The sequence below is a fragment of the Hemitrygon akajei genome, chromosome 11 (genome assembly GCF_048418815.1).
Source record: "Hemitrygon akajei chromosome 11, sHemAka1.3, whole genome shotgun sequence".
In the NCBI taxonomy this organism is placed as follows: Eukaryota; Metazoa; Chordata; class Chondrichthyes; order Myliobatiformes; family Dasyatidae; genus Hemitrygon; species Hemitrygon akajei.
In genome coordinates, this window is record NC_133134.1 from 148,311,923 (window position 1) to 148,337,932 (window position 26,010).

A 26,010-nucleotide genomic window follows, 5' to 3' on the forward strand; every position below is an offset into this window, starting at 1 on the left:
ACCCCTCCTGTCAGTGCTGCTCTCCAGTGTTCGCTCAGTGGAAAACAAGCTGGATTGTGTTCATGTGTGGCTGTACTCTTTTTTAGTGCGTGATGATGGGACTGCAGTGGGCGTGGGCTCGCTGCTGACAATGTCCCATGCATTCGTTGGGAGCATAGCTGTTATTAATAGTTGAGTTGGATGCCAGAGTGAAGAATCATGTTGTTTGCAAATATTCTTTGTTATATATTGGTTTAATTGTGGGTACACACTGACTAAGCTTGTGATTTTCCCACTCTGTATTGTTGTTTTACTGCCATGCATAATAATACCCTCCCCAAAATGCTTGCCACACGGCCCCACGTCAGGTTTGCATTTGCATCAAACATTAATTTAGAAACAATTTTGCATCAGTAGTACTTGCAAAATGTGTAACATTGAACCAGATTTTGTGACATTGATGTATTTAAATCACACCTTCCGTTGCAATGTTCAGCCTTGTAATTCTTTAAGTAGTGTATTTGAAGGAAGAAGGCTCCTTTTCCTGTACAATATCAACTCTTCCAAATATCTGGTGCAGCATGAAACTGCTTCTGAAATGAATTTAATTTTAGCTCAATTACCAATTCTGTCTTTTCCGTCCAACCTCAATAAAAAAAAAGCTACCTACTGTTGTCGAAAGGAATTGATACTGGAACTTACAAGTACCTTTTTAACTCTGTTCCTCATCTTTTCCTGTGAAACTGGGAGTTAGATCACTTGATCTATTCCAATGTCAATGGGATCTGTTTCATCTTCATGATTCCAGAACTGTACACTGTATTTGAGGTGAAGGCTTAGCAAAGTACTGTATATTTTTCATGTAGGTTTCTAAAGGTTGAAAATCAACTTGTGGTGTGTTGTCTCTTCACGTGATGGAGTACACATATATCTATGGGTGCTTGCACTGAAGTTAGTGAGGCCATATTTCAGAACCAGAGTACTTCTGTATCACGTGATTGTCCGGAGCAACAGAGAATGAAAGCCATTTTCCAGAATGTTTTAATGTTTCTGTGGTGAGTTGCCTCCATTTATCCCCTCTTGAATTAATTTGATACTGATTGAAACTGAGGTTAATATTTCATTAATTGCCATCCTGTCCTTGTGCTGTTAGATGTGCACTGAAAGCTGAAGATTTTTTAACCTGAGATCCAGTTTAATCACCTGCTGTAAACGTGGACTATTAAAAGTATGCTCTTATCTTAAACAAGTATGAAGAGCCCTCAGCCTTGAATAACTTTTTAAAAAGGAAACAGATTTAAGATAAGGTCAAAGAGCCAGGGAAAGCAGAGAGCATCATCGGAGGAATTGTAATGATCTGGTATGCATTGCTGGAAGGATGGTACAGACAGACTAAGTGCTAACTTTCAAAAGACTGTGTATATGTTTATTTATAGAACTAAGGGAAAGAGCTGAAAAGTGAAAGTAATTGAGTGGCACTAATTGCTCTTGTACAATGTTCCAAATAGTCTTTCACATTCTTTTTTGCCACCGTGAGCACTGTTCCCATCTCTGCAAGGCTACGTGAATGCAAATCTGAGTATCTTAAATTACCTGAGGTCATGTGACAATTTGGTGAATAGATTATGTTCTGAATGGTCATTAAACAAGCCCTCAGTGTATCTAAATTTAGCTTCAATATCTCCAACTGGAATAGTGGAAGTGATTGTGTCTGATTTTAGAGAAATTCTTTATGGCAATTCTTTAAAACTACCCATGGCAAAACAACCTTTGCAGAATTAACCCCTATGACAAAGAAAAGTTCTTCCTACAGGCCTAGTATGGTCAGAGCCCTTGAGTGAGCTTCAAAGACACACTATAGGTGTCTGGATACATTTTGCAGCCCAAGTACTTGCATTTCATCGAGGCAACAGAAGTAGCTTCTGCCGCATGCATATCATAGTTAGAGGTGAGTCATTACACATTGAATAAAGTGTACAGAATGATTTGAATACAGATGTATGAAATTTGAGGCAGTAGCCAGTCTGGGAATTCAAACACCCAGATTAGTGACAAGAATTTTTTTAATGAAATCAACATAAAATTTGAAATGTAAAAACGGTTAAGAAATCCAACTGGTTATTAGAAAAAGAGACAAAATCTGATAGCATCTACGAGTTTCAACAGAACAGCATGATGCTTGCCTTTAATTCCATCTTCAGCATTTTGACAGAGATGATTCTGAGAATTTTCAGTAGAATTTTGCATGTTGAGAGCTAAAGGAAAGAGCTGCAAAGTGAAAGTAATTGGATAAGCATGAAGCCCAGTTGTGCCCCAAGAAAGATCTGAAAATCCTGCCGAAGTCACAGTTGAGTTTATTGTCGTATCCGAGCACAGACAGAGTCTCAGAGGTGTGTCACTCAAGTGGTCATTTCCTGTGTGCGTGGCACAACCCTTTCTCCCCGGAGCCAGGTTACACCTCCTCAGCTGCCTGCCCCACCCCACCCCAGGGTGCTGTTGCAGGTGCAGTGGAGGCTCACCAGGATGCAGCCTGGCACAGAACAGATCAGTTATGAGGAGAGGCTGTGTCTCTTCTCCCTGGAGCAGAAGAGGTTAAGGGGGGATGTGGATGAGGTATGTGAAATGACAAGGGCGTATAGACAAGGTAGTCTGCAAGATTCTGTCTCTTAGGAGGAGATTTACCAGAACATTTTTCAGGTGATTGGAGGAAAGTCGAGGGGGATGTCAGAGGTAGTTTCCTTACACAGAGGGAGGTGAGTGTGTGGAATGCTTTGCCAGGGACATTTAAGAGACTCTTAAACAGGCACATGGATGGCAATATGGGAGGGAAGGTTCAGATTGATCTTAGATTAGGTTAAAAGGTTGGCAAAACACTGTGGGCCGAAGGGCCTGTACTGTGCTGTAGTGTTCTATGTTCTATGCACAGAGGCAATGATAAACTTCCTGACAAGTGCATCAGACACAGAAAAATCACTAGGGAAAAACATTATACAAGATTGAATATCTTGTAGAGATTCTTGTGTTGAATAAATTGTCACGGTGTTGCTATACTGAGAGAATCATTAAATGCGCATGTTAGTTCAAGAACCAAAAGATCAAAATGAACCTGGCGAGGTGGGATCTCAGACTTCTATCCCTCCTGTCTGCAGGAAGATGGCATGGCCTGGATGATGGGGATCATAGGTGATGCCTTTTTGAGGAAGCACCTCCTGTAGATGCTTTTGATAGTGTGGTGGGATGTGCCCGTGATGTACTGGGAACATGCCAACCTACTTAACCTCCTAAGGAAGTTTAGATGCTGGTGTGCCTTCCTTGTGATTGCTTCTCGGCCTGGCCCAGGATTGGTTATCCACTATGTTACCACGTAGGAATTTAAAGCTGTTGACCCTCTCCATTGCCAATTTACCAATGTAGACTGGCACATCTTCACCTGCCTTTCCCTTCTTGAAATCAACCATTAGCTCTTTAGTTTTACTGACATTTAAAGAGCAGTTGCTGTTGCCACACCATTCAACTACGTGTCTTGTCTCACTCCGACAGCTGGCTCATCAGTATTTATGAGTTGTCCAACAACAGTAGTTTTGGTGAATTTGTATATGGCATTGGAGCTGTGTCCTTGCCACACTGTCAGGTTTGTATTGAGGTGTGCCTGTATTGATGCTCAGTAAGGAGAAATGTTGTTACTTATCCACACTGATAGAGATCTGCTGACGGGGACATCGAGGACCCAGTTGCAGAGGGAGGTACAGGTCTTGATGATAAGTTTGAATGGGATGATATTGTGGAATGCCAAACTGGAATCATTGAACAGTAGGTGATATACGTGTTCCTGTGGTCCACATGGTTCAGAGCAGAGTGTTGACCTGTTGTTTGTAGGCAAATTGAAGCAGATCCAGGTCGTTACCGAGGCAGGTGTTTACTTGTGCCAACACCAACCTTGAGTCAGTTATTGAGGTGATTACCTTAAAACAATAACCTGCGGTTCTCATTGGAGCAGAAGTTGGTGGAAAGGAAGCTTCTATTTGGATTTCTTTCTGCTGCTACTATCTGTCTCAAAACCAAGTTACTTTGGATCCAGAATCTGACTCCAATGACTTGTTTTGCATTAATTGACTTCGGAACCGCTGTCTATTGATTCGGCATAAGATAGCAACATGAAAGTTCATGTTGATAACTAATCAAAGGCTTACTGCCATAGTTTCCTAATTCATAAACATCACATATCTGTTTTATTTCTCAGGGACTGAGTTAATTATATACATAGCAGTCAATGCCCACCATGGCTTGTGAATCACATGGAAATTAGTTAATTGTTTAATTTTCAATCAATATTTATGTGATTCATCAAAGCCTCACCTACATATACAGGGAGGCTGCAGGAGTATTCCACATAAGTGATGACCTTCTAGCTGGTTAGAAGATAAACATCACATCTTGCACAGACTCCGAGAGATGAAAGAATAGTAGAATTATCAATTTTAAGCAGCCATTTTATCTGTTTTTAAATGAAGTATGATTCACTGAATTGAGTGGTTTTTGTTACTGCTTTCCAAAAATCATCTTGTTGAATAAAGCCTCTGTGGGGTTTTATTTTTATAAAGCTGCCGGACTATGTTCTTAATTAGCTCTTAACTTCCAAATCTGTCTCTTTTCAGGCCTATTCCTTTGGCTTTTGTATGCAATGCATGGTCAAAAACATACCTGTTCTCAATTTGTCTGTCCTTTTAAACTGACACTCATCTATAACCAATCATTTTTCCAGCAGGAATTTGAAAATGTTCTTCTAGGATTTTGACACAGTTATGCTGATCTTTCAGCTATTATAAGCCTCTTAATCCTCTAAGGTGGGCAAGAAGTGCATATACTGTGGGCAGGTGTTGCATCGCTAATCTTGTGGCACCTGTTAAAGGTATCATCATTGAAAAATGAACTTGCCTGAATGCCCCTTGCATTCAAAGAACTGGAGAATGCAGTTGGCTGTCACTTCTCACCACCATGTCTTCCACCGTCAGCTAGAATTACATCCTAACCAATTTTTCTTGCTTTAATTACTTACCCAAACCCAACCTTCTTCTGGAATATGTATGTCCTGGTCTTTCTGATAATTTCATGACCTATTCAAAAGCTGCTGCAGTTTTGTAGAGACCTTATCGACTATCTCATAAAGAACAGTAACAACTTTTACCTATATCTTTCATTAAACATTGTTAAATTTCACAGCAGCATCACTAAATAAAATCGAATTACAAATGTCACTCCACCCTTTTAAGAAGAGAAGGAGACAAAAGACATGCAATTATAGGCCAGTTACCCTGACATCGGTGTTTGGCAAGATGTTAGAGTCCATTATTGAGGATGAGGTTTCAGGGTATGTAGGGACACTTGATAAAACAGGCAAAGGTCAGTGTGGTTTCCTTAAGGGAAAATCCTGCCTGAAAACATCTTATGGAATCTCTGAAAGAATTAAAGGTGGGACAGACAATGGAGAGTCAGTGGATATTGTTTATTTGGAATTTCAGAAGGATATGACAAGATTCCACACATGAGGCTGCTAAGCAATTTAAGAGCCCCTGGTATTACAAAAAGATATTAGCATGGTGAGAAGAAGGAGTCAGAGAGTGGGAATAGACTGTTTTTAGAGTATTGTGAGCAGCTTTGGGTCCCTTATCAAGGAAGAGATTGAAGGCATTGGAGAGGGCCCAGAGGACGTTCACGAATATGATCCCAGGAATGAAGGGGTTAACATGTGACTGCTTGATGATTCTGGAATTGTACTTGCTGAAATTTAGAATAAATGTGATTTCATTGAAACCTATCAAATATTAAAAGGCCTAGACACAGACAGAGTGGACATGGAGAGGATATTTCCCAATAATGGGGGACTTTAGCACCAGAGGGCAAAGATGGACATCCACTTAGAACAGAGATGAGGAGGAATAGCCAGGTGAGTCTATGGAACTTATTGCTACAGACATTCAGGAGAGGGAAGGGGAAGAGTCAGGTCCTAGAGAATACCCCTGTGGCTGAACCTCTTGACAATAAGTACTCCTGTTTGAGTACTGTTGGGGGGGGGGGGGGGGGGGGGGAATAGCCTACCTGGGGGAAGCGACAGTGGCCATGCCTCTGGCACAGAGTCTGGCCCTGTGGCTCAGAAGGGGAGGGAAGGGAAGAGGAAGGCAGCAGTGATAGGGGACTCTGTAGTTAGGGGTTCAGACAGGCGATTATGTGGACGCAGGAAGGAAACTCGGATGGTAGTTTGCCTCCCAGGTGCCAAGGTGGGATGTTTCAGATCATGTCTAAGATATCCTGCAGTGGGAGGGAGAACAGCCAGAGGTCATGGTACATATTGGTACCAATGACATAGGTAGGAAAAAGGAAGAGGTTCTGAAAAATGACTACAGGGAGTTAGGAAGGAAGTTGAGAAGCAGGACCGCAAAGGTAGTAATCTCGGGATTACTGCCTGTGCCACGCAACAGTGAGAATAGGAATAGGATGAGGTGGAAGATAAATGCGTGGCTGAGGGATTGGAGCAGGGGCAGTGATTCAGATTTCTGGATCATTGGGACCTCTTTTGGGGCAGGTGTGATGGGTTGCACTTGAATCCCAGGGGGACCAATATCCTGGCGAGGAGGTTTTCTAAGGCCACTGGGGAGAGTTTAAACTAGAATTGTTCTGGTGGAAACCGAACTGAAGAGACTGGGGAAGAGGAGTTTAGCTCACAAATAGAGAAAGCTTGTAGACAGTGCAAGAGGGAGGATAGGCAGGTGATAGAGAAGGGACGCGGTCAGACCGAAGGCTTGAGATGTGTCTATTTTAACACGAGTATTGTGAACAAAGCGGTTTAGCTTAGAGCGTGGATCAGTACTTGGAGATATAATGTGTTGGGCATTACAGAGACTTGGCTCAGGGACAGGAATGGTTACTTCAAGTGCCGGGTTTTAGATGTCTCAGAAAGGACAGGAAGGGAGACAAAAGAGGTGGGGGTGTGGCACTGTTGATCAGAGATAGTGTCACGGCTGCAGAAAAGGTGGATGCCATGGAGGGATTGTCTATGGAGTCTCTGTGGGTGGAGGTTAGGAACAGAAAGGGGTCAATAACTATACTGGGTTTTTTTTTATAGGTCACCCAGTAGTAACAGGGATATCGAGGAGCAAATAGGGAAACAGATCCTGGAAAGGTGTAATAATATGAGTTGTTGTGATGAAAGATTTTTATTTCCCAAATATCGATTGGCATCTCCCTAGAGCAAGGGGTTTAGATGTAGTGGAGTTTGTTAGGTGTGTTCAGGAAAGTTTCTTGACACAGTATGTAGATAAGCCTACAAGTGGAGAGGCTGTACTTGATCTGGTATTGGGAAATGAACCTGGTCAGGTGTCAGGTCTCTCAGTGGGAGAGCATTTTGGAGATAGTGATCATAATTCTATCTCTTTTACCATAGCATTGGAGAGAGATAGGAACAGACAAGTTAGAAAAGTGTTTAATTGGAGCAAGGGGAAGTATGAGGCTATCAGGCAGGAAATTGGAGGCTTAAATTGGAAACAGATGTTCTCAGGGAAAAGTACGGAAGAAATGTGACAAATATTCAGAGGATATTTGTGTAGAGTTCTGTATAGGTACATTCCTTTTCTTTTTCAGTCTTTTTATTAATATCAACTTAATAAGAATGATACATAGTTATTGGGATTACAGAATTACAAAATCTAAAATGAGCACAAAAGGATACATAAGCAATAACTACAATGTAGTTAAGTCTTCCCAAATCATACAAGACAAAGAAAAAACTAGGTATATCAATATAAAAAAAACAAAAAAAGAGAAAAAGAAAAAATATATATATTACCCCAAAAAACAAGAAATAATCTAACAAACTAGCCACTAACTAGTAGAAAAAAAGAAAAGAAAAAAAAACATGAGCTGATTATAATATCTAAGAAAAGACAAAAAAATCATCAGTGTCCCCAACTCCGATCTTCTCTACGTATATAAAATCAGAACCAGAAAAAAAATAGGATTGGAACAGGGTCAAATTACATCATGTGAAAATATTGAATAAATGGCCTCCCAAGTCTTTACAAATTTAATAGAAGGGTCATATATGAGGGTCCCATTGGAATGTATAGGTACGTTCCAATGAGACAGGGAAGTTATGGTAGGGTACAGGAATCGTGGTGTACAAAGGCTGTAATAAATCTAGTCAAGAAGAAAAGAAAAGCTTACAAAAGGTTCAGAGAGCTAGGTAATGTTAGGGATCTAGAAGATTATAAGGCTACTGGGAAGGAGCTTAAGGAGGAAAGTAGGAGAGCCAGAAGGGGCCATGAGAAGGCCTTGGCAGGCAGAATTAAGGCAAACCCCAAGGCATTCTTTAAGTATGTGAAGAGCAAGAGGATAAGACGTGAAGTAATAGGACCTATCAAGTGTGACTGTGGGTAAGTGTGTATGGAACCGGAGAAAATAGCAGAGGTATTTAATGAATACTTCAGTATTCACTATGGAAAAGGATCTTAGTGATTGTAGTGATAACTTTGAGCAGACTGAAAAGCTTGAGCATGTAGATATTAAGAAAGAGGATGTGCTGGAGCTTTTGGAAAGCATCAAGTTGGATAAGTCGCCGGGACTGGATGAGATATACCCCAGGCTACTGTGGGAGGCGAGGGAGGAGATTGTTCTGCCTGTAGCGATGATGAGACGGGAAAGGTTCCGGAGGGTTGGATATTTGTGGATGTTGTTCCTTTATTCAAGAAAGGGAGTAGAGATAGCCCAGAAAATTATAGACCAATGAGTCTTACCTCAGTGGTTGGTAAGTTGATGGAGAAGATCCTGAGAGGCAGGGTTTATGAACATTTGGAGAGATATAATATGATTAGGAGTAGTCAGCCTGGCTTTGTCAAGGGCAGGTCGTGCCTTATGAGCCTGATTGTGTTTAGTCACATCCTCAAAAAAATTCATTGATGAAGGAAGGGCAGTAGATGTAATGTGTATGGATTTCAGCAAGGCATTTGATAAGGTACCCCATGCAAGGCTTATTGAGAAAGTAAAGAGGTATGGGATCCAAAGGGACATTGCTTTGTGGATCCAGAACCGGCTTGCCCACAGAAGGCAAAGAGTGGTTGTAGACGGGTCATATTCTGCATGGAGGTTGGTCACCAGTGGGGTGCCTCAGGAATCTGTTCTGGGACCCTTACTCTTCGTGATTTTTATAAATGACCTGGATGAGGAAGTATGTTTGCTGATGACACAGAGGTTGGAAGTGTTGTAGATAGTGTGGAGGGCTGTCAAAGGTTATAGCGGGACATTGATAGGATGCAAAATTGGGCTGAGATCTGGCAGATGGAGTTCAACCCAGATAAGTGTGAAGTGGATCATTTTGGTAGGTCAAATATGATGACAGAATATAGTATTAATCGTAAGATTCTTGGCAGTGTGGAGGATCAGAGGGATCTTGGGGTCCGAGTCCATAGGACACTCAAAGCAGCTGCACAAGTTGACTCTGTGGTTAAGAAGCCATATGGTGTATTGGCCTTCATTAATTATGTAATTGAATTTAGGAGCCGAGAGGTAATGTTGCAGCTATATAGGACCCTGGTCAGACCCCACTTGGAGTACTGTGCTCAGTTCTGGTCACCTCAATACAGGAAGGATTTGGAAGCCATTGAAAGGGTGCAGAGGAGATTTACAAGGATGGTGCATGGGGAGCATGCGTTATGAGAATAGGTTGAGTGAACTGGGCCTTTTCTCCTTGGAGCGAGGGAGCATGAGAAGTGACCTGATAGAGGTGTACAAGATGATGGGAGGCATTGATCATGTGGATAGTCAGAGGTTTTTTCCCAGGGCTGAAATGGTTGCCACAAGGGGAAACAGGTTTAAGGTGCTGGGGAGTAGGTACAGAGGAGATGTCAGGGGTAAATTTTTTACTCAGAGAGTGTTGAGTGCATGGAATGGGCTGCCGGCAAAGTTGGTGGAGGTGGATACGATAGGGTCTTTTAGACAGGTACATGGAGCTTAGAAAAATAGAGGGTTATAGATAAGCCTAGTAATTTCTAAGGTAGGGACATGTTCAGCACAACTTTGTGAGCTGAAGGGCCTGTATTGTGCTGTAGGTTTTCTATGTTCTAGACAGCTGTGGAGGCCAAGTCATTGGGTTTATTTAAAGCAGAGGTTGATATGTTCTTGATTAGTAAGGGCATCAATTGTAATGGGGAGAAGGCAAGAGAATGGGGTTGAGATGAATAGTAAATCAGCCATGATCGAATGGCAGAGTAGACTTGATCCGCCAAATAGCTTAATTCTGTTGCTATGTCTTATGGTCTTAAGGATGGGAGATAGAAAGGTCAGTTAGGGGATTGCCTGTCATTGGTCATCAAGTACTGAAGACACAGTCAATGTTAATGTAATTAAAACTTTAATGATCACAAGGCTAGATTTGGTGGATTTTTGTCATCTGAGGAGTCTAGGAGATTGCAAATCTAGAAAATGATGAGTGATTTGAAAATAAGGATGTAAATTTTAAAAATTAATTATTACTTCCCTGGAAGTCAATGAGGTCAATGAGACACAGACAATGATTTAATGTGCCTAGTATAAGGCACAGGTAGCAAAGTATTGGTTAAGTCTATGAAGATTAAGAGAAGCCATCAAGGAATTCATTGGAATGGGAATGTCATGAGTTAACAGTCATGAAAGAAGATAACAATGCAAGGTGAGCCTATATAATGAGAGACTCAGTAATTATTATGAAAATGGCAATACGTGATTCATATTTTATTGCAGATATGTAGTTGATAGCTTATCTGAGGATCATGTGAGATTCCAAGCTCAAGACAACATGATGCTAGGAAGAGGGATGGAATTGGTGGCTAGGATATGGGGTTTTCAATGACAACTGAATCTAATGCTTCTGGTTTCTGTTAAACTTCAAATCTTGGATCTCAAACAGGCTTTATTAGCAGACTATTACTGTTTGTAACTTGTTGTTGCATGCGAATGAGGCTAGGAGGTCAATTCGAACACAAGGATTTGCGTAAGCAAACTGTAATAGCCCAAACATAGTCAGTGCCCAAATCAGTAGCTACTCAGCCCTTCCCAACTGTATGATCATTTATCCCCAAATTCTCCAGTTTAAGTCTCTTCTTCAGCACCTATGTTTGAACTGACAGTGCCAGCTCTACCATTCCGCTGTTTTCTTCAGACACATAATCACTTATTTGCATTGAGACAGCCTTTCTCAGTGGGGTTGAGTCAGTTTTTCCAAGCGCTTTCACATATCTTCACAGCTTCTCGATTTCTTTTCTTAGTAACTATCTCCGAGCCCACAAGCCTTTGAGATACTTGCAATCTTCAAATTCTGGTCCCTTTGTTATTCCTAATTTAAATTGCTCCACCACAAGGCTGAAACTCTGAAATTCTATCACTAAATCCATACAACTAAACCAATCAAACTATCACAAAATATGTGCATATGAGGAATTATTATCTCTCTTTTCTCTATGAAATTTATCAACACCTATTTCATTTGGTGAATTATGTTTTTTGTGTGATTCGTTACCAAATATTGTTTGATAATGTTCAGCAGTGTGCTATGGGAAATGCAGTTACTTTGAAGTTATATGTTACATAAATTGTACAATGCAGTTGCTTTTATCTTGGATAGTGTTGGGAGTGTTGTTTGGGCTGGAAATGTGTTTGTGAACTGTTCAGGTTGAAGATAGTCATAAAAGTCTACTCTCCTAAATACTTTCAAACAAGATACTATGATAGGTGAAACTTCCTGTCACTGTGCTATAACACTTTCCTCTTTCCAAATGAAGGAGATGGCACTATAATTTTGAAGTCTGAAATAAATCTGAAATTCGGAAGTTCCCCTACACTAAGTTTTTGGAGCATTTGGTCTTTTTCCAGAGGTCTTCATCAAGAATATAGCTTTTCAAGCTTATGCAATGGCAAGACCCATCAGGATGGTGTGATGTAGAATGGAGCCAACAACACTTTTGTCTATTACAAATCCTATTTGTGGAAGTCTCCTGCAGTGCTTCTTTCAGTGAAAGGCCTGTCTCACCTCAGTAATCTTTCCTGGGGCTTTGCTGCCAGCTGGGTGGACTTTGAATTGTTAAGCCATAGATTAGGATGACAACTCTGAAGGCTGCATCCTTTGCTGGACCTCCCAGGCCATCTGTTTTAGGTCACAAATATTTTGCTGGACCTTGGAAAATGATGATAAGAAACCAAGAATACCTTACATTTGTGGTTATAGCTTTTGGATTTCCTTGTGGTCTCATCAAACCAGCCCCATAGGATTCATTAGTATTTGCTATGTTTTCTATTTAACAAAATCACTTGCCTTCCTTCCAATTTTATTTTTAAAACACTGTGTTTGTATGTGCCCCTAATTGATTTTGTTATGCTTGAGATTAATATTGTTATGCTTGAGTGAGGATGATTCCTTTGCTATGGTCTATTACCTTTCCCTCATCAGGCCCCTGTCGTATCACTTGATGGGATAGTTCATCGTAGCATGCTGCTTATTATTTTAAACTGAGCTGGAATGGAGACACCACAGATACTTGGAATGTTGCACTGTTTTCACATGCTAGCATTTAAATAGCTCTGGCTGTGCTTTGATATTTGAAAATGCATGTTTTATCAACTGTGATCATTCCCAGAAATTTGTTTCTTTTTACCAGCAAATTTTTAAATGGAGAGTTCACATTAATGTAACAGAAAAACTCGTTTCCAAAAATCACCATAATGCTAATAAATTGAATCCATTGAAATGATAGTTGCTTTATACAAATGATGTATGGCAAGCTCCCACAACCAGTCAATAGAGGATGACTAGCTAATCTTTTGAAAGAGAACATTGGACTGGTGTAGAAATTGGTTCTCAGTCCCATGCACTAAATAACATAAGCACATTGGACTCTTGTTTATGAAATTCAGTTGTACACTTCTGTTTTACAAAGCATTCTGCAGAAAACATAACAGCCTGACAGAAAAACAGATACATACTAATTTTAATAAAATCCAATATCAGCAATCAGGAAGGATGCACATGTATTTACTGTAGTAACATTTTTGTATTGAAATTCTGATATGGGACTTAATCTCATAATAATTATAACTTTGAAATTATGGAAATAACAGCACTGCTACATCTTTCATTCTGCTTCATGGTTTTTGAACCTTAATGCAGAGATAATTGCTTTTGATGGTTCATAACCAGAAATGCTGTTGATTTCTTTGGCTGAGGTTACAATTTTGAAAAGATTTAAAATAAACAAGCAATTAATCATAAACTCTGGACAATAAAGTTAGTCTCAGCAAAAATTTTATATAATGTTACATTATGAAAGTTTTGCACCTGACTTTTCTGAATTAACCTGCAATCTTTGGGAATGGAGAATAAAGCGGAGTATATGAATCTTCTTTTCCTGGAGCAGCTTAATAGAAATAAGAGGGTACAGATTCCCCTGGTTTGCAGAAACAAAGAAATTTCTTTGTGATGCAACACACACAAAATCCTGGAGAAACACAGCAGGCCAGGCAGCATCTATTGAAACGACTAAACAGTCGACATTTTGGGCCGAGACCCATCATCAGGACTGTAAAGGCAGGGGGAAGGAGTCAGACTAAGAAGCTGGGGGAGGGGAGGAAGAAGTACATGGTGGCAGGTGATAGGTGAAACTGGGAGAGGGGGAGGTGGTGAAGTAAAGAGCTGGAAAGTTGATTGGTGAAAGAGATAAAGGGCTGGAGAAAGGGGAATCAGACTGGAAAGGGTAGAAGACTATGGAAGAAAGGGAAGGGGAGGAGCATCAGAGAGAGCTGATGGGCAAGTAAGGAGAGAAGGTGTGAGATGGAAACAAGAATGGGAAATGATGAAAGGGGGGGCAACTACCAGAAGTTCAAGATCAATGTTCTTGCCCTTGTGATTGTACATTACATTATTGCTGTTTACGAGACAGCCACGTGGACCATGAACAATTCTGTAATACTATAAAAGCTTTACTTTATCTTTCACATCATTAGATATTTCAGGTAGCTTAGAAACAATTACTTCAAGTGTATTCACTGCTTTGTAGGAAAGTTTGAAAGCCACTTAGTGCACAGCAGAAATCAACAGAAATCAATCAACAAATTTATTCAGATAAATGAATATATTCTTGTATACTCTTGGAAAAATTGAAGACCTGATATCAATTTGTGCCAGCCAAGGATATCAAAACAAATATGCTCCTGGCACGTTGGCCTTCATAAATCAATATATTGAATAGTTGAATAGCTTCATTTAATATCAGAGAAATGTATACAATATACAAACTGACACTCTTATTCTTTACAGACATCCACGAAAACAGAAGGGTGCCCAAAAGAATGTGACAGTTAAGATGTTAGAACCCCAAAGCCCACCACACTCCCCCGCACAAGCAGCAGCAAAACAACGACCCCCACCCACTCCGCAAAAAAACACCAGCACCCTCCACTCACCAAGCAAGCAATAGCAAAGCCCCCGAGAAAGACCATGATATACAGTACGCAAAAACTAATCACTCACCCGACAATTCGACATACCACAGGCTCTCTGTTTCTCCCCAATAAAGAGACAAAGCGGTATCCCCATTCACAGTGAGAGAGGTGACATAACAGAACAACTCACTAATTTATGATGAAATTTGTTGCGCTGCTTTTATTTCCCAAGTTCTCAGAGCGGAGAATGAACAACAAACTCTTCCCCACCACCGAGAGAGAGAGAGAGAGCACACGTGGTTCAGTGCATACAGAGCCCCTGACAGTTGATCCGCTGCTGCCGATGTTCCAGGCTCTCCCACGACGCTTCAGTCGGAGACACCAGCATAGAATCAGCCCATCCACAGGGTCATGAAGTCTCAGCACCCCGAGCTGCACTCATCTTCTAGGCCACGTCCTTGGGACTTCAAAAACCGGCCAGTCATGAGCCCCCAGGAGTGGGTCCCGTCACTGCAAAGAGCAGAAGTTTCAGTGTAACTCCAGGTCAGGATCTTCAACAGAACCCCATCCACCACGAACTGGAGAAAGAGAGACATCAAAGGTAGAAATAAGGCTGCTTTCACCGATGAACTGGAAGGAGTTGCTGTTGAGCATCATTCCCACAGAAGACAGGATGTTATGTTGAAGTTGTATGAGACATTGGTGAGGCCTAATTTGGAGTATTGTGTGCAGTTCTGGTCACCTACCTACAGGAAAGATGTAAACAAGATTGAAAGAGTGCAGAGAAAACTTACAAGGATGTTGCCAGGTCTGTAGGACCTGAGTTATAGGTAAATATTAATTAGGAGGACTGTATTCTTTAGAACGTAGAAGATTGTGAGGAAATCTGATAGAAATATATAAAATGAAGAGGGAGGTATAAATAGGGTAAGTGCAAGCAGGCTTTTTTCACTGAGGTTGCATGAGACTAAAAAATAGAGGTCATGGCTTAAGGGTGAAAGGTGAGAAGTTTAAGGGCAACTTGAGGTGAAACTTTTTAATGCAAGGAGTATCATGCACAAAGCGGATGAGCTTGGAGCATGGATCAGTACTTGGAGCTATGATGTCGTGCCCATTACAGAGATTTGGATGGCTCAGAGGCAGGAATGGTTACTTAAAGCGCCAGGCTTTAGTTGTTTCAGAAAGGACAGGGAGGGAGGCAAAAGAGGTGGGGGCATGGCACTGTTGATCAGAGATAGTGTCACAGCTGCAGAAAAGGAGGAAGTCATGGAGGGATTGTCTACGGAGTCTCTGTGGGTAGAGATTAGGAACAGGAAGGGGTCAATAACTCTACTGGGTGTTTTTTATAGACCGCCCAATAGAAACAGGGATATCGAGGAGCAGATAGGGAAACAGATTCTGGAAAGGTGTAATAATAACAGAGTTGTCGTGATGAGAGATTTTAATTTCCCAGATATCGATTGGCATCTCCTAGAGCAAGGTATTCAGATGGGGTGGAGAGGGATAGGAACAGACAAGTTATAAAAGCATTTAATTGGAGTAAGGGGAAATAATAAGCTATCAGGCAGGAACTTGGAAGCATAAATTGGGAACAGATGTTCTCAGAAAAATGCACAGAGGAAATGTGGCAAATGTTCGGGGGATATGTGCCTGGTGTTCTGCATAGATTTGTTCCAATGAGACAGGGAAAGGATGGTAGGGTACAGGAACCGAGGTGTACAAAGGCTGTTGAAAGTCTAGTCAAGAAGAAAAGAAAAGCTTATGAAAGGTTCAAAAAAATTAGGTAATGATAGAGATCTAAAAGATAATAAGGCTAGCAGGAAGGAACTTAAAGAATGAAATTAGGAGAGTCAGAAGGGCCCATGAGAAGGCCTTGGTGAGCAGGATGAAGGAAAACCCCAAGGCATTCTACAAGTATGTGAAGAGCAAGAGGATAAGACGTGAGAGATTAGGACCAATCAAGTGTGACAGTGGAAAAGTGTGTATGGAGTCGGAGGAGGTAGCAGGAGTACTTAATGAATACTTTGCTTCAGCATTCACTACGGAAAAGGATCTTGGCAATTGTAGGGAAGACTACAGTGGACTGAAAAGCTTGAGAATGTAGATATTAAGGAAGAGGATGTGCTGGAGCTTTTGGAAAGCATCAAGTTGTATATGTCACCAGGCTACTGTGGGAGGTGAGGGAGGAGATTGCTGAGCCTCTGACAATGATCTTTGCATCAACAATGGGGACGGGAGAGGTTCCAGAGGATTGGAGGGTTACAGATGTTGTTCCCTTATTCAAGAAAGGGAGTAGAGATAGCCCAGGAAATCATAGACCAGTGAGTCTTATTTCAGTGGTTGGTAAGTTGATGGAGAAGATCCTGAGATGTAGGACTTATGAACATGTGGAGAGGCATAATATGATTAGGAATAGTCAGCATCATCTTGTCAAAGGCAGGTCATGTCTTACAAGCCTTACAAGGTTGGGATTGTTGTGGATAGTGTGGAGGGCTGTCAGAGGTTACAGCGGGACATTGGTAGGATGCAAAACTAGGGCTGAGCAGTAGCAGATGGAGTTCAACCCAGTTAAGTGTGAGGTAGTTCATTTTGATAGGTCAGATATGATAGCAGAATATAGTATTAATGGTAAGACTCTTGGCAGTGTGGAGGATCAGAGGGATTTGGGGTCCAAGTCCATAGGATACTCAAAGCTGCTGTGCAGGTTGACTGTGTGGTTAAGAAGGCTTTCATCAACTGTGGGATTGAGTTTAAGAGCTGAGAGGTAATGTTACAGCTATATAAGACCCTGGTCAGACCCCATTTGGAGTACTGTGTTCAGTTCTGGTCACCTCACTACAGAAGGATGTGGAAACCATAGAAAGGGTGCAGAGGAGATTTACAAGGATGTTGCCTGGATTGGGGAGCATGCCTTATGAGTATAGGTTGAGTGAACTCGGCCTTTTCTCCTTGGAGAGATGGACGATGAGAGGTGACCTGATAGAGGTGTATAAGATGATGAGAGGCATTGATTGTGTGTATAGTCAGAGGCTTTTTCCCAGGGCTGAAATGGCTAACATGAGAGGGCACAGTTTTAAGGTGCTTTGAAGTAGGTACAGAGGCGATGTCAGACACGTTTTTTTTACACAAAGAATGGTGAGTGCGTGGAATAGGCTGCCAGCGACGATGGTGGAGACGGATATGATAGGGTCCTTTAAGAGACTCCTGGATAGGTACGTAGAGCTTAAAAAAATAGAGGTCTATAGGTAACCCTAGATAATTTCAATGGTAAGGATATGTTTGGCACAGCAATATGGGCCAAAGGGCCTGTATTGTGCTGTAGATTTTCTATGAAACCTTTCACTCAGAGGGTTGTGAGAGTGTGGAATGAGCTATCAGCACAAGGAGTACACACAAGCTTCATTTCAATGTTTAAGAGAAGTTTGGATATGTACATGGATAGTAGGGATATGAAGGGCTGTGGTCCCAGTGCAGGTCGATGGGAATAGGCTGCTTAAATGGTTTTGACATGGACTAGTTGGGCCAAATGGCCCATTTCTGTGTTGGACTTCTCTGTGATTGGGGTAGGGCAAAATGCAGTAAGGCTGAAGTACAAGTCATTTGTGATTCCATCCATTGAATGGAATAATGTGACAGAGAGCTGAATAGCTTACCTTTGTTCCAATGCTACCATATTGTTAGTAATATGTTCATTTTACCCTTTTAAATGCCCACTTTAATTTAGAAAGGGGAAGGTTATATGGATGTGTTAATCGTTCATCTGCTAACATCAGCAATACTAATTTATAAGCCTTGACATGCATGCATGAGTGGAAGTTAGGCTCTCGACAAAGAGCACATATGGAAATCAGTGAGCCTGAACTCTTCCCACTCCTCCCTCCCTCAGATAAAGAATGGTGCTTAGCACTGAAGGCCAGGAAAAATATACACGGATGATACAACAGCTTGCAAAAGCCAATAAAAGATACTACAGCTGGGCATTCATGGAGCTGACAAATCTGCATCCTCACAACTTAAAGGAAAAAAATAATCTCTTGCCTGTGGTCTTGTAACTCACAATTTAGATAAAATTTAAGGTTAATATTTTATCAGCAAAACCCTCAAGTGGTGTGTAAGATCCTCTGAGAAGCTTATTCAGTCCTCAGCAACAAAATCCAGTGAACTCAAGACTCTGTTCTAAAATCTAAAATTATTTTAATCACGTCAGATTGTCAATCCTTTCCAAGTAGACTAACTGTATAAAAATGTTATTTGCGATGCATCTCAGCAAGATATTGAGGAAGTAATAATTCGTTAGAAGAATTAGAGTAGAACAATTATGGATAGAATAGTTTTGTTTTGATGGGACTATTAAGTGAGATGTGTATCCTGTTGAGAGGAAAGCAAATCTTTATGCACAATGAAACTGAGTTTGAGATTGAATGGTTGCTGTGTTAAATGGAGAGTGTTAAATTTTTCTGCTGCATGTTTCAGCTGTGTTTAATATTTGAATGTTTATCCTAAGAAAATTCATTTTTGTTGGATGCACAGTCTAGAGCAGTGGTTCCCAACCTTTTTTTGGCCATGCCCCACCTAATCACCTCTAAAATCCTGATGCCCCCTGTGGTGATATATAATTCTTATTATTCAAAAAGTGAACTCCTATTCACCTGGAGGAAGCCTAAAAGACCATTAACTTGGTTTAAACAAGCTTCCAAAGAACATGGCATTCATGAAAGAGAAAAATAAAAGAACCAAATGACTATTAAAGTTCTGAGGAAGAAAGTACTAAGAAATTGTAAAAAAAAACATTAAGTGATATTAAAATAATAATCATAATAAATAAATAAAACAATGCCGATTCGTTTCTACAGCATACAAAGACAGATACACCGTTTAAAAGAGATGACGCAATGTACACACCTTCACACCACCAAGAACCGAAAGCTACTGCAAAAAGCAGCATTGGCGCGACCTCGTACGAGTTTCTTACACGTTTGGACTTGTCCATTCGTTCCTTCCTACATCAGTCAATTCATTAATTTAATTATGAAAGCCATTTGATGGTTGTAGTGATGGTGATACACTATATATACAGTACATACGCAATTACACATGTACATACACACAAGTATTTTTATGTATGCATACTGTATATACGGTACACATATGTATTAACTCGCACACACACTCATACTCACACAGACTTACTAGAAAAAGTTCACTGTTAATAACTCATTCTCGAATTGCCCCCCCTTAAAAATCAAATTACGCCCCACGTTGGGAACCACTGGTCTAGAGAGTTCTCACTGACACTACAGTCTGGTGCACTTAGCTTGGCAGTAAGTTGTGGTATGTTTCTGTTGATGCTGGGTATTTGACGCATATATCATTGAGTACAGATTTCAGCCTGCATCTCCAGAGTGGATATAAATTGACTAATGGCAATATATTCAAGTTGTGGACAGTTTTGCACATAGCAGCTACTTAAAGGTGGAAAATGTGTTTATTAAGTAGGAAAAAGTGCATAGATTTGAAGTACACAGGAAAGAAAATAAACAGCAAAGGCTGCGTGAACAAATTACTGGTAGGTTGGAAATACAGAACAAATTGTGTCCTGTTAAATGTGTACATAGGACCCAAGGTTTGTTGATTTTAGTTTGCTCTTTTCTTTCGCTGTAGGATGAACCCATTGCACTAGATAAACACACTCAACAAGCCAGGGAGGCGGCCCAGCTCGCGCACACCACTTATGCACTGCCAGCTGCTTCTTACTCACAGGATCAGATGTACATCAATGGAGGACTGAATTACAGTTACCGTGGTTACGGAGGAATAGGAGGTGGACTGCAGACTACGTTACAGACTGGCACCCTCAGCAATGGTATGAACTTTACAACAGCTGGAAATTGTTGATTATTCTTTGCTGCTATTAAAAATCCCATGCAAGGGAAATGCTCTTTTATCTGGGTACAATTACATGTAATAGACTTTAAGGTAGAAGTATAACTGTATAAAGTAAATTGGAATAATTTTATATTTCCTTCAAAATTAATAGGTTGCTGAAATGCTTTTTAAATGCATACGTGCACCATTTAATTTTTAGAATATGGATGAAAGAACAATAGAAGGCTATGTGGGAGGTGAAAGTTAGATTGATTTTGCAGTAGGTTAAAAGGTCAACATAACATAATTTTCCAAAGGCCCTGTATTATGCTGTGCTGTTCTATGTTCTATTAAAAAAAAATCCAGTACAGGTACTGGTCCTTTTGCCCATCGTGTACTCCTAACTAATCCTAACTGTCTCTGCAAGGTCCATACCTTTCTATTCCATACCAGTACATATGTCTAAACGCCTCTAAATGTTGCTATCATAGTACTACGCAAGACATTTTGGCACATACCCATGTATGTATATCTAGAGTGTCTAAGACTTTTGCACAGTACTGTAATTTTATGTATTGCACTGTACTGCTGGCACAAAAACAAACATATTTCATTACATATGTGAGAGATGATCTTCTTACAAATTTTGATATGGGACTCTATTGTGGACTGAGAGTGGGAAGGGGGCAGGGCAAGGGGAATCATGGTTGGGAAAAGGGGAAGGGAGCAAGAGGGATGGGGAAAATGTCAGACAAGCATTCTATAATGATCAATAAACTAATTGTTTGGAATAAAATTACCTTGCCTGGTGTCTCAGGGATGGGTATGAAAACATCCGCACCACACCCCCTCCCCCAACATCCTGTCACTCCTTCTCTGCTACCTGCCCCACAGCCCTCCCATGGCACTCCACCCTCGTCATTTCCAACTTCCTTTCCTCCTGCCAGATATACAAACTTACTTTCCACTCCACTTTGTCAAATACGGTTCTGTGCAAAAGTCTTAGGTGCCCTAGCTATATATGTGCCTAAGACTTTTGCACAGTACTCAATCCTGGTAGCGCATTTCAAATGGCGTCACCCTCCATGTTTAGAAAAATAACTTGCCTCCTTTGAGACTAACTATCTTTTGTTTCCAACCTTTGTCCTTCAGGGTTTGATATTTGTACCCTAGAAAAAGATTTCTGTGCCTCTCAAAATTCTATGTACTTCTATTAGATCACCCTTTAGCCTCTACCACTTCTTACAAAATAATCCAAGTTGCCCAATGTTATGGTTAATACCCTCCATTCCGGGCAATATGCAGGTGAATGTCATCTGCATCCTCTTAAAGCATCCACCTTTCTTACAGAACTGCATACAATACTTAACATATAGCCTAACCTAAGTTTTATACCTTTGCACCTTGACTTGCCAACTTTCATTTTCAGTGTTCCTTCTGATTAGGGCAAACATGTTGTACACCTTCTTTATCACCCTGTTCACTTGTTTTGCCTCTCTGAGAAAGCTGAGGATTAACACTCCAATATTCCTGTTTATTGTAATGCCTGCACTGTTTTGTGCACTTTATGCAGTCCTGGGTAGGTCTGTAGTCTAGTGTAGTTGGGTTTTTTTCTCTGTGTTGTTTTTTTACATAGTTCAGTCTAGTTTTTGTACTGTGTCATGTAACACTGTGGTCCTGAAAAACGTTGTCTAATTTTTACTATGTACATGGCAGTTCTGGTCGAAATGACAATAAAAGTGACTTGATTTGACATCAATCCTTCCTAGTTCCCTCTTGTTTTTGCCCTCACAAAATGCACTCACCTCACCCTTGTTCCGATTACACTCAATCTGCCATTTCTCCTTCCAAATTTCTAACTGATCTATATCCTGCTGTGTCCTTTGACAACCTTCCATGTTATCCACAATTCCCCAACTATCTGCAAACTCACTAAAGATTTTCATCCAAATCATTTATATGGATACACATGCAAGCAAGAGAGGTCCAAACACCTTTTCTTGCAGAACACCACTAGTCATAGACCTCCAATCAGAAAAGCATTCTCTGCCACAAAGCATTCTCTGCCATCTATAGCTAAGCTAATTTTGAATCCAGCCAAACATGGATCCTATGTGACTTAATCTTCTAGACTAATTATGATGATTATTGCATTGTTCAGCAGTCTTTCTGGCCTTAATCGCACACCTAATGCAATATTTTGATATGTAATTGGATGGAGAATAAATGGAATAACAACTTGAAATTCCTGGATGTGCATTTTTCATACATAAATAGGGTCACAGAGGCAGATTTTTCTAGAAGTAGGCAATTGAATGTATGTTATTACTAGAGAGACAAAAGGAAAGAATTGTGAACAAATGGAACAGAAAGCTTGATGATGAGATGAAAGGGTAATTAGTTTGTGGTTGGGGTCAAAGGGCAAGCAATGGGAAATAAACAATGAAATGGTTAGTCTGACAATGACAAAACTGTGCTTGAATGAATCCAAGTTTGCCCAGGACATGAAAATAAACTCACTGTATGAGAGTGCACTCACTAAGTGTATGTTCATGGTCGTCTGCTGCTGTAGCCCATTCACTTCAAGGGCTGATGCGTTGTGTTCTTCTATACACCACTGTTGTAACACATGGTTATTTGAGTTACTCTTGCCTTCCCATCGGCTTGAATCAGTCTGGCCATTTTCCTCTGACCTCACTCATTAACAAGGCGTTTTCACCCACAGAACTGCTGCTTACTGGATTTTTTTTTTGTTTTCCCCATCATTCTCTGTAAGCTCTAGAGACTGTTGTGTGAAAATTCAAGGAGAACAGCAGTTTCTGAAATACTCCACCCCACCTGGCACCAACAATTACACCATGGTCAAAGTCACTTAGGTCATATTTCCTCACCATTCTAATGCTTAATCTGAGCAACAACTGATTCTGTTGATCCTGTTTGCGTGCTGCCATATGATTGGCTGATTGGATCAAATCAGGTCAAGTCAAATTTATTTATAACACACATTTAAAAACAACCCATTTTGACCAAAGTGCTGTACAAACCATAACAGGTAGCTAAAATCACAAGTACAAGAAACACAGATATAAACATCAAGGCACTCAGCTTATGGGCACAAAATCAACAACACATGAGCCTAGGCACAAGCCAAAAGTCAGCCACATCAGGAAGATTCAAACGCTAGAGAATAAAAGTAAGTTTTGAGCCTGGACTTAAAAGAGTCAGTGGAGGGGTCAGATCTGATAGGGAGGGGAATGCTGTTCCACAGTCTAGGGGCTGCAATAGCAAAGGCACGGTCACCCCTGAACTTAAATTCAGATCGCGGGACAGATATTTGCATTAATATACAGGTCTGTCTGATCATTTGGCCACTTAATGCAGATTGGAGAGCAAGTTTTGATGAGGATATTCGGACTCTGCGGTGGAACATAGATAGGTTGAGTAAATTGGCCAGTGGAGTTTAATGTGAGCAAGTGCGAGGTCCTGCACTTTGGTAAGAGAAAACAAAAGGCTGTTTATTATCTAAATGGAGAAGTACTACAAATGAGTGACATACAGAGTGATGTAGGTGTCCTTGTGCAGAAATCACAAAAGGCTAGCGTAAGAATGGAGTGCAATTAGGAAAGCAAATGACATATTGACTTTTATTGCAGGAGTTGGTGTTTAGAAATAGAGAAGAATTGTTACAATTAAAGAAGTTGTTGGTGAGGACACACCTGAAAAACTGTGCACTATTTTGATCCCCTTAACGAAGAAAGGATAATATAATTGCAGTCAGTTCAAAAGAGATCCGCCAGGCCATTTCCTGGTGTGAGACAATTGTCCTAAAACTAAAGGCTATATTGGTATTCCTTGGAGTTTAGAAGAATAAGGGAAACATATAAGCTCCTATGGGGTCTTGACAGGTAGAAATTGGGATATATTCACCAATGGAAGAATGTTGAATAAGGAGACATTCCAAAAATTAAAAAGGCTGGCCATTTAAAACTGAATGTAGAAATCTCTTCTTGCGGAATTGAGAGTCTTTGGAATTTTCTGACCCAATGCATTGTGGAGTCTAGTTCATTAGAAGTATTCAAAGTGGAAGACTTTTGTTTGAAAAATCAGAGCACAAGAGTTCTAAGGGGATCTGGCACAGAGGAGTTGAGGGCTGGAGTATTGAATGTCAGAAAAGACTTGTCAAGTAGCCAAGTGGCCTATTTGCAATCCTTTTCACTTGAGTTCTTGTGATGTAAATTCTTATAATTCCAAGGGTTCAACACATTATAACTCTCAGTATACAGTGGTATGCAAAAGTTTAGGCACCCCTGGTCAAAATTTCTGTTACTATGAATAGCTAAGTGAGTAAAAGATGACCTGATTTCCAAAAGGCATAAAGTTAATGACACATTTCTTAAATATTTTAAGCAAGATTACTTTTTTATTTCCATCTTTTACAGTTTCAAAATAACAAAAAAGGAAAAGGGCCCGAAGCAAAAGTTTGGGCAGTACTTAGTAACACCCCCTTTGGCAAGTATCACAGCTTGTAAACGCTTTCTGTAGCCAGCTAAGAGTCCTTCAATTCTTGTTTGGGGGATTTTTGCCCATTCCTCCTTGCAAAAGGCTTCTAGTTCTGTGAGATTCTTGGGCCATCTTGCATGCACTGCTCTTTTGAGGTCTGTCCACAAATTTTTGATGACGTTTAGGTTGGGGGACTGTGAGGGCCATGGCAAAATCTTCAGCTTGCACCTCTTGGGTAAGTCCATTGTGGATTTTGAGGTGTGTTTAGGATCATTATCCTGTTGTAGAATAATCTCTTTTCATCTTCAGCTTTTTTACAGACGATGCAATGTTTGCTTCCAAAATTTGCTGGTATTTAATTGAATTAATTCATCCCTCTACCAGTGAAATGCTCCCAGTGCCACTGGCTGCAATACAAGCCCAAAGCATGATCGATCCACCCCCATGCTTATCAGTTGGAGAGGTTTCTTTTCATGAAATTCTGCATCCATTTTTCTCCAAACATACCAAAATAGAACATAGCCAAAATGTTCTATTTTAACTTCATCAGTCCACAGGACTTGTTTCCAAAATGCATCAGACTTGTTTAGATGTTCCTTTGCAAACTTTTGACAATGAATTTTGTGGTGAGGACGCAGGAAAGGTTTTCTTCTGATGACTCTTCCATGAAGGTCACAGTAGAACAGTGCACCACCACTCCAGAGTCAGTTAAATCCTCCTGAAGGTCTTTTGTAGTCAAACGGAGGTTTTGATTTGCCTTTCCAGCAATCCTATGAGCAGTTCTCTCGGAAAGTTTTCTTGGTCTTCCAGACTTCAACTTGACCTCCACCATTCCTGTTAACTGCCATTTCTTAATGACATTACAAACTGAGGAAACAGCTACCTGAAAATGCTTTGCTATCTTCTTATCGCCTTCTCCTGCTTTGTGGGCATCATTTATTTTAATTTTCAGAGTGCTAGGCAGCTGCTCAGAGGAGCCCATGGCTGCTGATTGTTGGGACAAGGTTTGAGGAGTCAGGGTAGTTATAAAGCTTTGAAATTTGCATCACCTGGCCTTTCCTAACAATGACTGTGAACAAACCATAGCCCTAACAAGCTAATTAAGATCTGAGACCTTGGTAAAAGTTATCTGAGAGCTCAAATCTCTTGGGGTGCCCAAACTTTTGCATGGTGCTCCTTTCCTTTTCTCCCCCCACTCTAGAATTGTAC

General features: G+C 40.6%; 1 protein-coding gene across 5 annotated transcripts in view; it reads left to right on the forward strand.

The window, feature by feature from the left end:
* The window catches only part of nol4lb (nucleolar protein 4-like b), a 340,315-nt gene that overhangs the window by 298,190 nt on the left and 16,115 nt on the right, over nt 1-26,010 (forward strand). For all 5 annotated transcript variants that reach the window (XM_073061905.1, XM_073061907.1, XM_073061906.1 and 2 more), the window contains one exon: nt 20,098-20,299. In XM_073061905.1, coding sequence (XP_072918006.1) covers nt 20,098-20,299 — 202 coding nt within the window. The remainder of the gene's footprint in view (nt 1-20,097; nt 20,300-26,010) is intronic.